The sequence below is a fragment of the Prionailurus bengalensis genome, chromosome D1, assembly GCF_016509475.1.
Source record: "Prionailurus bengalensis isolate Pbe53 chromosome D1, Fcat_Pben_1.1_paternal_pri, whole genome shotgun sequence".
Classification (NCBI taxonomy): domain Eukaryota; kingdom Metazoa; phylum Chordata; class Mammalia; order Carnivora; family Felidae; genus Prionailurus; species Prionailurus bengalensis.
The window spans coordinates 46,967,353-46,980,126 of NC_057346.1; the positions used below are offsets into that span (position 1 = coordinate 46,967,353).

At 41.0% G+C, this 12,774-nt stretch overlaps 1 protein-coding gene across 7 annotated transcripts in view; it reads left to right on the top strand.

Annotated features, from left to right (window-relative positions):
• The window catches only part of SYTL2 (synaptotagmin like 2), a 118,173-nt gene that overhangs the window by 67,975 nt on the left and 37,424 nt on the right, over positions 1-12,774 (top strand). For all 7 annotated transcript variants that reach the window (XM_043580040.1, XM_043580045.1, XM_043580046.1 and 4 more), the window contains exons 5-7: positions 8,950-9,031; positions 9,949-10,063; positions 11,455-12,258. In XM_043580040.1, the coding sequence (XP_043435975.1) occupies positions 8,950-9,031; positions 9,949-10,063; positions 11,455-12,258 (1,001 nt within the window). The remainder of the gene's footprint in view (positions 1-8,949; positions 9,032-9,948; positions 10,064-11,454; positions 12,259-12,774) is intronic.

Genomic DNA, 12,774 nt, shown 5'->3' on the forward strand with positions numbered 1-12,774 from the left:
TTTTCTGCATTCCTTGTGTGGCCTCAGACGAGTCTTTCTGGTTTCATCTGTAAATCAGAGCAGAGCTGCCTCACTAGGATATTATGAGATTAAATGAAATGAGATGTGGGAACCACTTAGCATTTCACAGGAAGAAAGAAAATTGGCAATTTCCAGTGGCTTTATAATTATGTTATTATAACATAGATGAGGTATGGTTCAGAAGGCAAGAATAAAAATGTCAGAATAAAAATGTATGCTGCTTTGCTCATGACGTGACATGGGTGGTAATCATCCAGAACTGTGGAAGGAGCTGTTGTTTACTTCTTCCTTCCCATGTCAGAAGCTAGTACTTTACTCAGTATCGGGTTCCTGCGGTGTTTCTCACCTATACTTTAACCTTTGCGAACTGGGTGTGTTAAGTATATTTTGGGGCCTGTACTTTTAGAGGAATTGAACTTCAATAGCATGACTCAGTACCTGTCAATATTTTCTTAGCCAGGAGTCAGGTGTCCGGGAGTGTTGTGAGGCAACAGTGACTAGATATTGCAGTTTCTGAAGCAGTTTTTCTAATAGGTTCTGTGGCAAGATTCCTTGTTTGTATGGGCACAGTTCTGTGGGGTCCTGCCTGGGAAGAATTGAAACACTGTGGGTGCCTGGCATGAACTCACGCGCCATCTGGTACCTGCATTCTTCCGGAATTCATCTTTGTTTGCACCTGTCACACAAGGAAGTAGAGAGAGGTTTGATGAACGAAGGAGTAGAGAGTGAGGTTTTCTTTAAAGTGGCAAAGGGAAAACTCCAAATGCTCACAGTTCCAGTGCTGGTTGCTGAATTTTAACTGTGCAGTATTGGCACAAACGGTGGTCAAAGACCCGTGTTTTGTTTTTTTAAAAAATAACCTGTATTTCTTAGTCATCACAGATTGGAATCTTATATAAAAATATAACAAAAATGAAATACAGAAAACAGCAAAATCATACGAAGTATAAAGCTCCAATACAGTTCTGGGCTGTCTTAGCAAATTGCTATAAATGAGTCTAAATGTATACACGCAATTTCTGTACTCCCCTCATTGCGAACCAGTGACACACAGTTCTCAGATTGGCACTGGTTCATGAACCACACCTTGATAGCACATCATGTCCTCCCTATCCCCAAATAATCCACAAGGCATGGCTGAACCAAGGTGGGGAGTATACAAATAAAGATGTGAGAAGCTCTTCCCATGGGGGTCAGGACCCTGCCCATAAATGAGGTATAAGATGTCTTGACTATAGAGGTAGACCTGTTTTGGGGTGAGAAGACCTTCCTTTGTTACTTGGGATGACATGTTCTGTGAAACAAGGTTGGGTGCTCCGGGCAACACTGATAGTCTTAGATGTCCCCATTTTGGTGCTGCTTTGGTCTGAAGGAGGCTGCAAGTGGACTGGCCCTGTAGTTTCTCTCTCTAATCTCTTCCTTTAAGACTGCCTGTCTGAAGATTGGTCTCTGTGATAGCTTATATTAACACTGTGGCCTCTCACAGGACCAGCCCAATACACTAAAGAAAACGCTAGTTTCTCAAGTGCATTCCAAGCTTCTCATTTCTTTTCCCCTTCTGGTTCCTCTTCTCATGTCCTTCCCCATCCCACATCCCTCAGTTGCCCGATGGCCTCTCCTTTCTCCTTTGAAGGAATCTAGCATGCATTCCACTCTAAGGAATATTGACTTTTTAATAACCCTGCACGGATGGAAAATTTCAGCTTCTTGCCTTTTCTGAATGGTCACCTTATTGAAATAAGAGCCTGAGCGTGTTTGTGGCATCCCAACACACAGCCCAAGTAGCTCTTATCATGTGGTGTGCAGTACAGATGAGGGCATTTCAATGAAAGGATTCAGAGGTCTGTCATGTGTCTGTCTCCCACCCTGTATAGACTTTCTGCTGGGAAGACTTCCAGTTCCTAATGGTTTCTAAAGATTAAAGAATTACCTTCAGAATGCAGACTGATGGGGATCAGAGCCTTCAACCAAGGGAAGCAAACTGTTAGGTGCAGAGAGGACTGTGTTAGTGGCAGTGGGCATCTCAGTGCCCTGGCATCATATCAAAGAGGTGGTAGTATACTCTGACTATATACAAATAAGCCCTGGTAATAGATGTCCTCCGTCAGAGGTCAGTTACTGCTTTTGCTGGAGCAAAATCAGCAGGGGGTACTATGGGCCAGCCTAAACCACAGGCAGAAGAGTTCAGAAAGGCCAGAAGAAAGACAGTGAAATGTGTACAAAAATAGGAAAGAGAAACGGGTATGAATGGTTAGGATGGAACAGTTAATCCATTTATTGGCTCGGTTTACTTTCAGGATATTTATTAGAAATAAAATGTTTAAATATCACTGTATGTAGTTGATTGGAAACACTGATTCAATGTCTTGCTACCACCCAGTAGAATAAATCATTTTATAGGGTTTCTAATTTATTCTTCATTCAGTCATTTATTTAGTCAGTAATTATTCCATATTTATTGTATGCAAGATAGTAGCTAGGAATTCAGAGATGAACAACATATGGTCCCTGTCCTTAGGGAACTTATTGTTTGCAAAAGGGGCTGTCATGTATAACCATAAATTGTGATGTCAAATGATAAGTGTAATTAAAAGCTATGGGAGCACAGAGGAGTAGCCCCGTGTCCAGGGTGAATGTGAGGGATTGTCAGGGAAGCTTCTAGAGAGAGTTATATGTAAGTCAGTTCTTGAAAGATGAGAAGGATTATGTTAGGTAGACATGGGGAGAATGACAATATAGGCACAGAGAATGACATGAGGGCCTGGCATGTTGGAGACCTGAAAATGGTCTAGTAGATGTGGTCTGTGAGTGATGGGCAGTTATGCTGCAGAAAGAGACCAGAGCAAGATTGTGAAGAGCCTTGCATGTTGGCCAAAAGGCTGGACTTTTCCTTTAAGTCACGAGGAGCCATCAAATGACATTTTGATCAAGTTTGCTTTTTAGAGTGATCATTCTGATAACTGTGGAAGATGGGGTTAGGCAATTCCATTAGAACACTGTAACAGAAGTTTAGGTGAGAGATGGTAAGAACCTAATCAAGGGAGTGGAGAAAAGAGGAAACGTATGACAATTTTAGAGATGAAATTAGAAGAAATTTCAGGTGTTTGTATGACACAGGGACATCTAATAATCTATAAAAGATATGTGGGTTACTTGATGAGATATTCTCAACTGTGAGTTGTATGTCAGAACTGCCCAAGGAACTTTTAAAAATCCAGATTTTTCCCAGGGCTGAGCTTCACTGCATTTCTTTCTCAGCGTTGAGGACATGGATATTATTCACCACCATGTACCAAGCACCTAACATGTAGTGATAAGTATCTGGGGAATGTATGAATGCCAGCACTTTTCTCTTATTTTCTGCACACTTACCACTACCTGACATTGGGTTACATATTTACTTTTGTGTGTATGTATTGTCCTTCCCCGCCCTCCAAATGCATGAGGAAAAGGCCTTTTGGTTTATTGCTATATTTTGTTTGGTTCACTGCACTATTCCTAACACATACAACAGTGCCCAAAGAGTGTCTTGTGGAATGAATGAAGGAAGGAATGAATGAATGGAGAATAGACGGAGAGTGAGAGACTGACCACTTGGATGAAAACAGTTGATAAGGTAATGAATTATGAGGTAAAGAATAATGGTGAATGAGGGGTTAACGAATGAACAAATGAGTGAATGAAAGAATGATTGAATGAAGTAGTTTGGAACTCAGGGATAGAGTAGAAAAGAGGAGAAAGGGAAAAGTTAAGCTACAAATGAAGAACATGATCGATAGCCTACAGACTTCATTGCTTTGCGTTACTGAGAATCTCTCAGCTCAGCATTATCACCATGAGCTCTGGTGATTATAAAAGATGGACGAGAATGTGAGGGGTATTCTCACATTTGGACAACTATAAGAGGGGGCATTCAAAGTAGAGTACCAGAAGGCATGGAGGTAGGAGGGAGCTTGGCTGCTGCAGAGGTTTGTAATGTCTGTTAATCAAAAAAATCCCTAGAGAATATCTCCAAAATGAGTTCAGGGAGAACAAGGTGAAGGTTTCCCTGTGGTATTTCTTTCCATGGCTTCTGCACTTCCCTAGGAAGTGGTGAGAAAACAATGAGTTTTCTTACAAGAGAAGCTGTACGTCCTCACCTCACTTTGGTTTTGGTAGAGTTAAAGCACTGATTACTTGTGAGTCATCATAATGAACAAAAATGCTAATCTTTAAGCTTCACTTCCTATGCTTCAGTGATACTTTTGCCACCGATCTCTGTCTTATCCTCTGTTGAATGCGGACCAAGAAATTAAAACCATGTCTTTAATTCTGAAATAATGTTATTGTTTCTACTAATGTTCTTTTCCCTGGAAGGCTTTTGTTTGTGTCTCAATCTCTTAGTCTCTCCCTCTCTTTCTCCTCCTTCCTCTCCCTGTTTCAATCTCCCAGAAGAATTAGCCACTTACCTCAACCCCTACCCCAATAATAAGCTCAATGTGAAGCACCTAGCTTTCTCGCAAAAGCAAGGTAGAGATGCCATTCTAAGGACAATGCATTTGATCTTTTGTCCTTGGATATGTTGCATATGCAGTGATGTGACCATTTCATTTCTTAGAGGCCTGCCCCCCAGAATCACTTATACTGAGCACTTTAAAGCAATCTTTCTTAATCGTATAGGATCTTGGATTTGCCCAAATCACCTGTGGTAGAAATAGTTTCACTGTGACATCAGAGTGTCTTACACTTGGCTGAGAATATTCATGTTAGAGAATTCTGTAGCATGAAATATGGTGGCATCAGACAAGTAATGTTTTACTTAAAAAAAAATGCTGACTTGAAAGGCTTGGTGTAGCATATTTTCTAATTTACTTCCCTTACTTTATCCCTGAGCCATTTCTTCATTTGTTTACCCATGTGTTTGAGCTTCACTGAATGTAACATGTGCTGGCACAGTGTTGGGCACTTGGGACGAGACCCAGCATTAGCTTCCAAGAAACTTGCCACCCAAAGGGGGAGAGAGGTGAACAACAGCAACAACATGTGAAAAAAATCACTCGCAGAATTTGTTTCTGATTCGACACTGTTAATATTTAAGCTGCAAAGAACTAGTGTAAGATGTCTGCTGTTATTTTTAACTTTTTTAGAGGGAAAGGCCAGTTAAGGTTCAGAAACTCTTAAAAGTCACTTTATGTGCTTGGGAGCACTTTATGGCTAGATACAGAAACAGGTTGAGTGTCCAGCTGGCCACGTGGTATGATTTAAAGCTGCACCTCTTTCCCCAGCATCCCTGCAACAGTATGATACCTTATTAGTCTTTGTAGTTAAGTCTTCCAAGACTTGTATTAAAATGCAGATACTTTTAACCCTAATGTCAATATCATAATCTAATACTTTAATAATTCTTTTAACAAAGTAAACACATTTTGTCTAAGTGTTCCTTCTGGCATTGCAGGTAGTTTTTGAAGGGTGCCTGAGGGAAGAATTACAAGCACAGGGTGTGGAATTTGGCTTGCTACAGTTTAAAAATCTAGTCCTGTGGAATGTATTGAGTATCTTTTATATGCAGGACACAGTCTACTGCCTTGGGGAGGGATTCCAAGAAACAAAGACACAGTATCTGGCTATAAAGAGTCTATATTCTCTTAGGAAAAATAATGCATCCGTGTGTGTGAATATCTGATCATGTGATAACAAATAGTGCCAGGCAGAGAGCAAATTTTGAATCCAAAGTACCACTGAAATGTGATATAAGGATTTGAGACAAGGAGACCCACTTCCAGCTGGGCTGATACAGGAGCAGTATCACAAGGTGGTGAGATTTGGACTGGGCTTGGAGATGACAGCAAGGATTTGGGCAGAGAGCGGAGCAAACACATGAGGGCAGGGCGGGGAGGATAGACCAAGTGGAGACAACAGTCAAGTGAGTTTTGGGGATGATGAGTAGATGGAACTCTTTGGCATGAAGGGGCAATAGAAGGAAAGAGTGGGAAAGTATATTGGGTACATGGCGGAGCATCTCCAGTTCCTTCCTGACAAGTTCAAACAGACTTCATTCCAAGAGACCTTGGGGAGTCAGGGAAGGAGGACGAGCAAAAGAGTGACATGATCAAAATTGTGTTTGAGATCATCCCAGCTTAGTGGCGGAATGCTGAATGGATTCGTGGAACTTTAGAATCAGGAGGTCAGATGTGAGGCTAATAAAGTTGATAGAAATAAAGGATGTGACTGTAAAGGTAGAAAGGAAGTGACAGATGTGACAGTCACTGGGAAAGAAGGATCACCTGGACTTCAGTCTTCTTGCTATAAACCACCACTTTATTAATGTGAGAAATCAGAGGCAGTGTAGCTTCGCCATTATTCGTGTGATTGTCTGTTGGGTCAGGGTCAGACACACCTGGCTCAAATCCCCAGGTCTTCATTTATTAATTTTGTGACATCAAGGTTATTTAACCTCCCAAGCCTTAGTTTTTCTCATGAGTTAAATGAGGAGAAGCATACATACCTCAAAGGGTTGTTGCAAAAATCAGCTGAGGATAAGGTGATTGCCAAATAAAAGGCAGGAATGCAAAACATTGCTGTATTCCTTGAGAGAAGTAAAGCCAGAGCTTAATCTGAGAAGTAGCTGTATTTTTACAGACTTTGAGGCACAAGACTGTTGTTTTCATTTTTTCTAAGCAGACTAACCCAGTCCCTAACCACGTGTCCCACCCCCTTGTCATTTTCCCTCTCCCAACACACACAGTGGCCCAGTGATACTGTATCTCTGTACTTTAGTGTCTGACCATGTGCTCTGAATGTGTCATTTCTTCCTCTTTTGTTTTCTGAACTAATAGAAACAAAGGCATTTATTTTAAACTTAAATGATGTGCCTTGTTGTTGTTTAGCAAGTAACATGGGTTTTTTAAGAAAAAAATCATGGATACCTATCTGCTGCCTGGCACTGGCTCAGTGATCTTCATTTTTCAGTTTTTCACAAGTTGTGTATCAGGTGCTGTACAAGGCATTGCAGGGGGTTTATAAAGACGGTCAAAGAGGTACTTCATAGTGGACCTGACATACATTGGTTGATAGAGTTTAGAAAGAGAGAGACTAGTTTCATGTCTGGTTTTATGATGTAAAATATGGGCACTCGGAACTGGGGCCTATGAAGCACAGGAACTGGGTTTCCGGGGAGCAGAGAGGGGAGAGAGTTGAGACTGCTTATCCTTCAGTCTTGGTGAGTGGGAGAGGAGGGAAGAAGATGGCAGGACAAAATGGGTGATCCATGGAGTCAGTAGCATTTGGTTGAGGTCCTCTGATTATACGACTGCTTTATTTATAAGGAGATGATACAAAACATTCTAAGAAACTGAGCCTAGCCTCTGTTGTAAGGTTCCTTGTGTCATTCATGGGCTTCTTAAAATGACAGTCAAGAGATAGTGCTTTCTAGTCCTGAGCTATTGGCTATTTTTATTGTATGGACACCGTGAGTTCTCTCAGTGACCAGGTACTTGTTTTCACATTGGCTGATAGATACCTTGATTGAAATTTGTGCCCACTGTTGTAAGAATAGCCTCCTGCAATGTGTTTTTCTATGAGCCTTAATTCTAACTCCATTATAAATTCCCATTCTTGTTCCTTGCCCTTCCCTTCCCCATCCTTTTCCCCTCTTTGTCACATCCATGTAATCAAGATGTATTTTATATACATCTGCCTCAACTGCCGCAATTCCTCTCTGGAACAATGAAGAGAGTAACAAAAGGAAGAATGGCTTCCTCAAAAGTTCATCCTTTTCCTGGGACTAAGTCTGTGCAAAAAATAACAATTGAAGTGCAGAGGGAAAGAAAGGAAATGAAGCTGTGGGAACAAGTAGCCCATGTTTTGAGTAACCATATTCTTGGGCGGGGCTCTGTGGCTTTGGGGAAAATTGCTCTCTTTCCCCAACATCCAGTTCCTTTGCTACATGGTGAAAAGCCGGTGCCTTCCTAGGTATTTTCCAAGTTCTTGAGTCTGTGATGTCACTAAGAGGACAGGTGGAGTCCACCTGGGCACAGTGGTTTCAGCCAGTAGTGACTTCACCTTTTATGCCTGAGGCAAGGCCACTGGAGCAGGAAGTCTGAACAGATGGTTTTCTTCCCGTCTGTCCGGGGCCACTCTGACTCTCTTTTTCCTTTCTTCCTTAATAGCCATGGGAGTGGTTGTTCAGGAGGGAACCCTGCTAAACTCCCTTTTCTCCATTTACTCTCACTGTGCTCTCACCCTGGGGCTGTCCTGTCCCTTGGGTAGAGAATCTTCTTCACTCTTCTGAGCCAGCCCCAGGCTTCTACCTGCCACCATCTTTTGGCTGCTGTGCTTGCCCTTACCCCTTTTGTATTTGAATAAGAACTCACTGCCCAGCCTGAGTTAGGAGAGTTAGGTTGAGAGCCCTCACCAAGTTGCCTGAATGTACCGGCCTCCCTGCACAGCATCTCTTAGATCGGCTGTCAAGTCACTGGTCTCACCGGAGTTTTTCCTTCAGTTATTTCCTGCCTGAGTTAGAGTGACCACTGCCATTCTGTGAAACCAAGCCCTGAAACTCTTTGGGGCTTTATTTTCAGCAATGACATCCCCTCGCCTTGAGATAAGTTGCTCCCTGTCATCTGCACCTGACCTTAGCTTCTGACTTTGAGATGGGTTCATCTCTACAAATTTACATTGTGAACCTCCTGTGTGCCTGGTACCATGATAAAAATCTCAAGGCTTCTGATGGTTTTGCTTGTCTCATGCCTGTCTTTCGTGTCTGCTCTGCCTCCGCCTTCACTTTGCTGCTTAATGATCTCTAGGCCCCAACTCTCTCTCCCTTCCCGGCAGTTTGGTTTTACAAACTTCCTCTCCTGTCCTGCCTTAATAGCTTTCAGCTTCAGAGGCATGATTTATGCTTCCTCAAAGGGTGAGGGTTTATTCTCTGAATTATTATTTCTTTTGCAGTTCTAGCGTGGTAAATCCAGCTTCCACCGTGATTGATATGTCCCAGGAAAACACAAGGAAGTCAGCTGTGTCTCCGGCTAAGGTAGATTGAGCTCAGACTCCAAAAGTCTCATTTTTGGCAGGAATGCCATTTTTCTCGTTGTATCAAAGTACCATGATATAAAGAGGATTTTGTAGTCCTTTTTTGTACCAAATATAGATAATTTTTACTATTTTATGTAAGAAGTCACTCTTGTGGTGAAAAAGTTGGTGAATACCATGTTTCTACATTGCTGAAGACCCCGATTTCTTGCCCTAGAGAATAAAAAAAATCCCGTTGGGGATTGCTGCTTTTAAGCATACGGAAAGTAGCTTGTTAGTTCCATATCAGTCCAAGTTCCTATTCATAGCTTCCTGAATCTCTGTTAGAGTTCTGCTTATGGGAGGGTATTGCCAATTTATGAAGGCCAAGACAATAAGCATATTCAGTCTTATATTAATAAAAAAATTCTATTTACTGTTCCCCTTTCTGTCATTGGAATTGATGATCATAATAGTGATTATGAAGCACTCCAAATACCTTGATAAGTGTCTTTTAAATCTTTATAGGAAAGGTCAGTTACAATTGTATTTAGTTCAGCTTTAATCTAGCACAGTGAGAGTCTTTTATGTAGAAAGAGCATTGGGGGAATCTGCCCTGATCAGTCTCAGCTTTACCCTAACCTAGACTAGGCCCAAGTTTTCTCACCTTTGTAAAATGTGAGGTTTAGATTTGAATGCCTGGTTCTGGTCTAACTTTGTAGGACTCTGGGATTGAGTATATTTTATACAGTTTAATTCTGGTCTGGCATATTTGGTAATTCTGTGTCAGCCACATTAACCAGGACAGTAATTTTTCAAACATGCCAGACAGAGTTTACTGGACGAAACTATCAAGTTTTGGAACTAATAAGCATTTGTTAACACTGAGTTGCTGCTATGACGTTTAAAATGAGTTTAATAAACAATATTTTTCCCCAGCAAAGGAAGAACCCATTTAATAGCTCCAAGTTTCCAGAAGATCACTTATCTCAACAAACCAAAAGTGAGCCGTCAAAAAATGGAAAGGCTGGTTTCTTTCAGACTTCAAAAGAAGGTAAATATTATTTTTATGGACTAGATATTTGTATCTTTGTTATCTGTGGACCAAGGGAAATTCTCAGAGTTCCTTTAACTAAAAGAACTTTCAAGAGAAAGTGAAAAGTCCTGATGATTTTCTTATTCTACTGTGCCCATTGGTTTCCTGCCTGAGGGAAGGAAGCAGAAATTTTAGAAACTGGAAGTTCACGCATTCCAGTCTTGGAGCTCACACTTGTTGTTTGACCTCCAGGCCTTAGGTTCCCCCTCAGTGAACTGGGGAATTTTTTGACCAGAGGCGTTCATTCATTCATTTAACAGCACATATTGGCTGTGTACCATGTGAGGACATTCTTTGTGTAATGAAAAGAGTTTTTGCTTTAAGGAAAAAAGGCCACTTGACAATGTTATGATCCTCTAATCTGTAATTATCAGCCTAGTCCCTCAGGAGGCATTTGATCAGGTTTGTGGCTTAATTGATTTAAGTCTGCCTCTTACAGAATTTTACCGTTCTTCCATACCATTAAGAAGAAATACTAGACAATTCAGTCTCTTCAAAAGCAACTATAAGAAGAGCCCTCAGGCATTAAAAATTGGACAAGGGGTAGAAAATTAACATTAAATAGTGGAGTTGGAGTATCAATTATCCTGTTTTAATATTAGTGTACTTCCCCCCTCCATTGGATACACATTATATTACGTAAAATATTTTACAGAAAAAAAGGCACTGGAACATGCTACCCATTTTTTTTTTAACTTTTTGGAAAAAACTAATTTTTGTTTTAGAGATTTTCTTTTGTAAAAAAAATTGAGATTTTCTTTTTAAAACATTGAGTTCCTTTTTCTAGTTTCCATACGTGAATTAAAAAAAAAATTTTTTTTTAACGTTGATTTATTTTTGAGAGTGAGAGACAGGGTGCGAACAAGGGATGGGTAGAGACAGAGAGGGAGACACAGAATCCGAAGCAGGCTCCAGGCTTTGTCAGCACAGAGCCCAGTGTGGGGCCTGAACTCACAAAGCACGAGATCCTGACCTGAGCCGAAGTCGGACACTCAACTAACTGAACCACCCAGGCGCCCCAACATATGTGAATTTTTTAAGTGACTTCTGTGTTTTTCCTTAGCCTCCTTAAGGAATTTTAAAAATTTTTTCTAAAAACTTTTTTACTGAGTATAAAAATACCTCAAAGTATGGATGTAAAGCACAGTAATCTTAAATGTACAGTTCAGTGAAGTTCATGAATGAATTTTTTAATGCTTTCTAATTAGGTCTGCACTTAGACGAATACTTTGTTATCTTTAATATTTTATTTTACTCTTTTTGCTAAATGTACATTAAATTAGTGATAGGTGTTTTAAATTAGGGTTATTCTCCATTTGGTATATCACCTAACATGTTTTAATTTTCAGGTGAATTGTCAGAGTCAAAAGAAGAATTGTCGATCCCAGATATTTCAAGCCAAAATTTAGAGAAACCAAAGCAGACATTTCCAGGCCCTGAGAATGGATCTCAGATCAAAGCTCCAATCCCCAAAGCCAGGAAAATGCTCCACAAATCACATGAGTTAAAGCAAGATGATAACCAGCCTTTTCCTAGACAAAGGACAGACTCCCTGGGTGCAAGGGGGGCTCCGAGAGGGATCCTGAAGCGCAACTCCAGTTCTAGCAGCACAGACTCTGAAACGGTTCGTTTTCTTCAGAACTTTGAACCCAAAAGCAAAATTGTGTCACCTGGCCTAACCATCCATGAGAGAATTTCTGAGAAGGAGCATTCCTTGGAAGATGACGACTCTTCAAACTCCCTGGAGCCATTAAAACATGTGAGATTCTCTGCAGTGAAGGATGAACTCCCACAGAGCCCTGGGCTAAGCCATGGCCGGGACATAGGAGAATTTAGTGTTTTAGAATCTGACAGATTGAAGAATGGAGCAGAAGATAAAGTGGACGTAGATGAGTTTTGGAATGACCCTAAACCTCCCCAGTACAGAAAGCCTTTGCCTTTACATCAATCAGCCTCAAGCCCAAGTGCATCAAAAAATGAAACATGTCAGCCAATGACTTCTGGTTCTTTTCCAATTAATGGGCACCGTTCTCCCTCACAAGTTTTAACTACAAGACCAGAGTCCATTGAGAATTCACCTACCATCAATGAACACAAAGCCAAACCATCAGAATTGTCAAGGCTTAAATCAGAATTGTCCAAAAGCCCTGCTGGTAAGAGTTGTTACTACCAGGCTATAAAAACCAACCCAATGGGTTTGGAATGACCAAACCCAGCCCTTTAGAAGCCCCATTTTGCCTCTTAGACATTTCAGCTACAATTCAGGCAGGTGCCACTGGGGAATGATTATACTACCTTCTAATGGGTTTGGAGGTAGTATAACCACCAGTAAATAAAGGGATAACTCAAACTAAAACCAGGCACACCTGGGTGACTCAGTTAAGCATTGGACTTCAGCTCAGGTCATGATCTCATGGTGAGTTCGAGCCCCACATTGTGCTCTCTGCTGTCAGCATGGGTCCCTCTTCGGATCCTCTGTCTCTCTCTGTCTCTGCCCCTCTCTCCTCATGCTTGCTTGCTCTCTCTCTCTCTCAAAAATAAACAAACATGAAAAACACACACACACACACTTTCTGGCCCATTATGCTTTTCACTAAAAATTGTTAGCTACCAATAATTTAACTAAACAAATTATAATGTTTTGAGTTAAATCAAGGTGTGTGTATAGA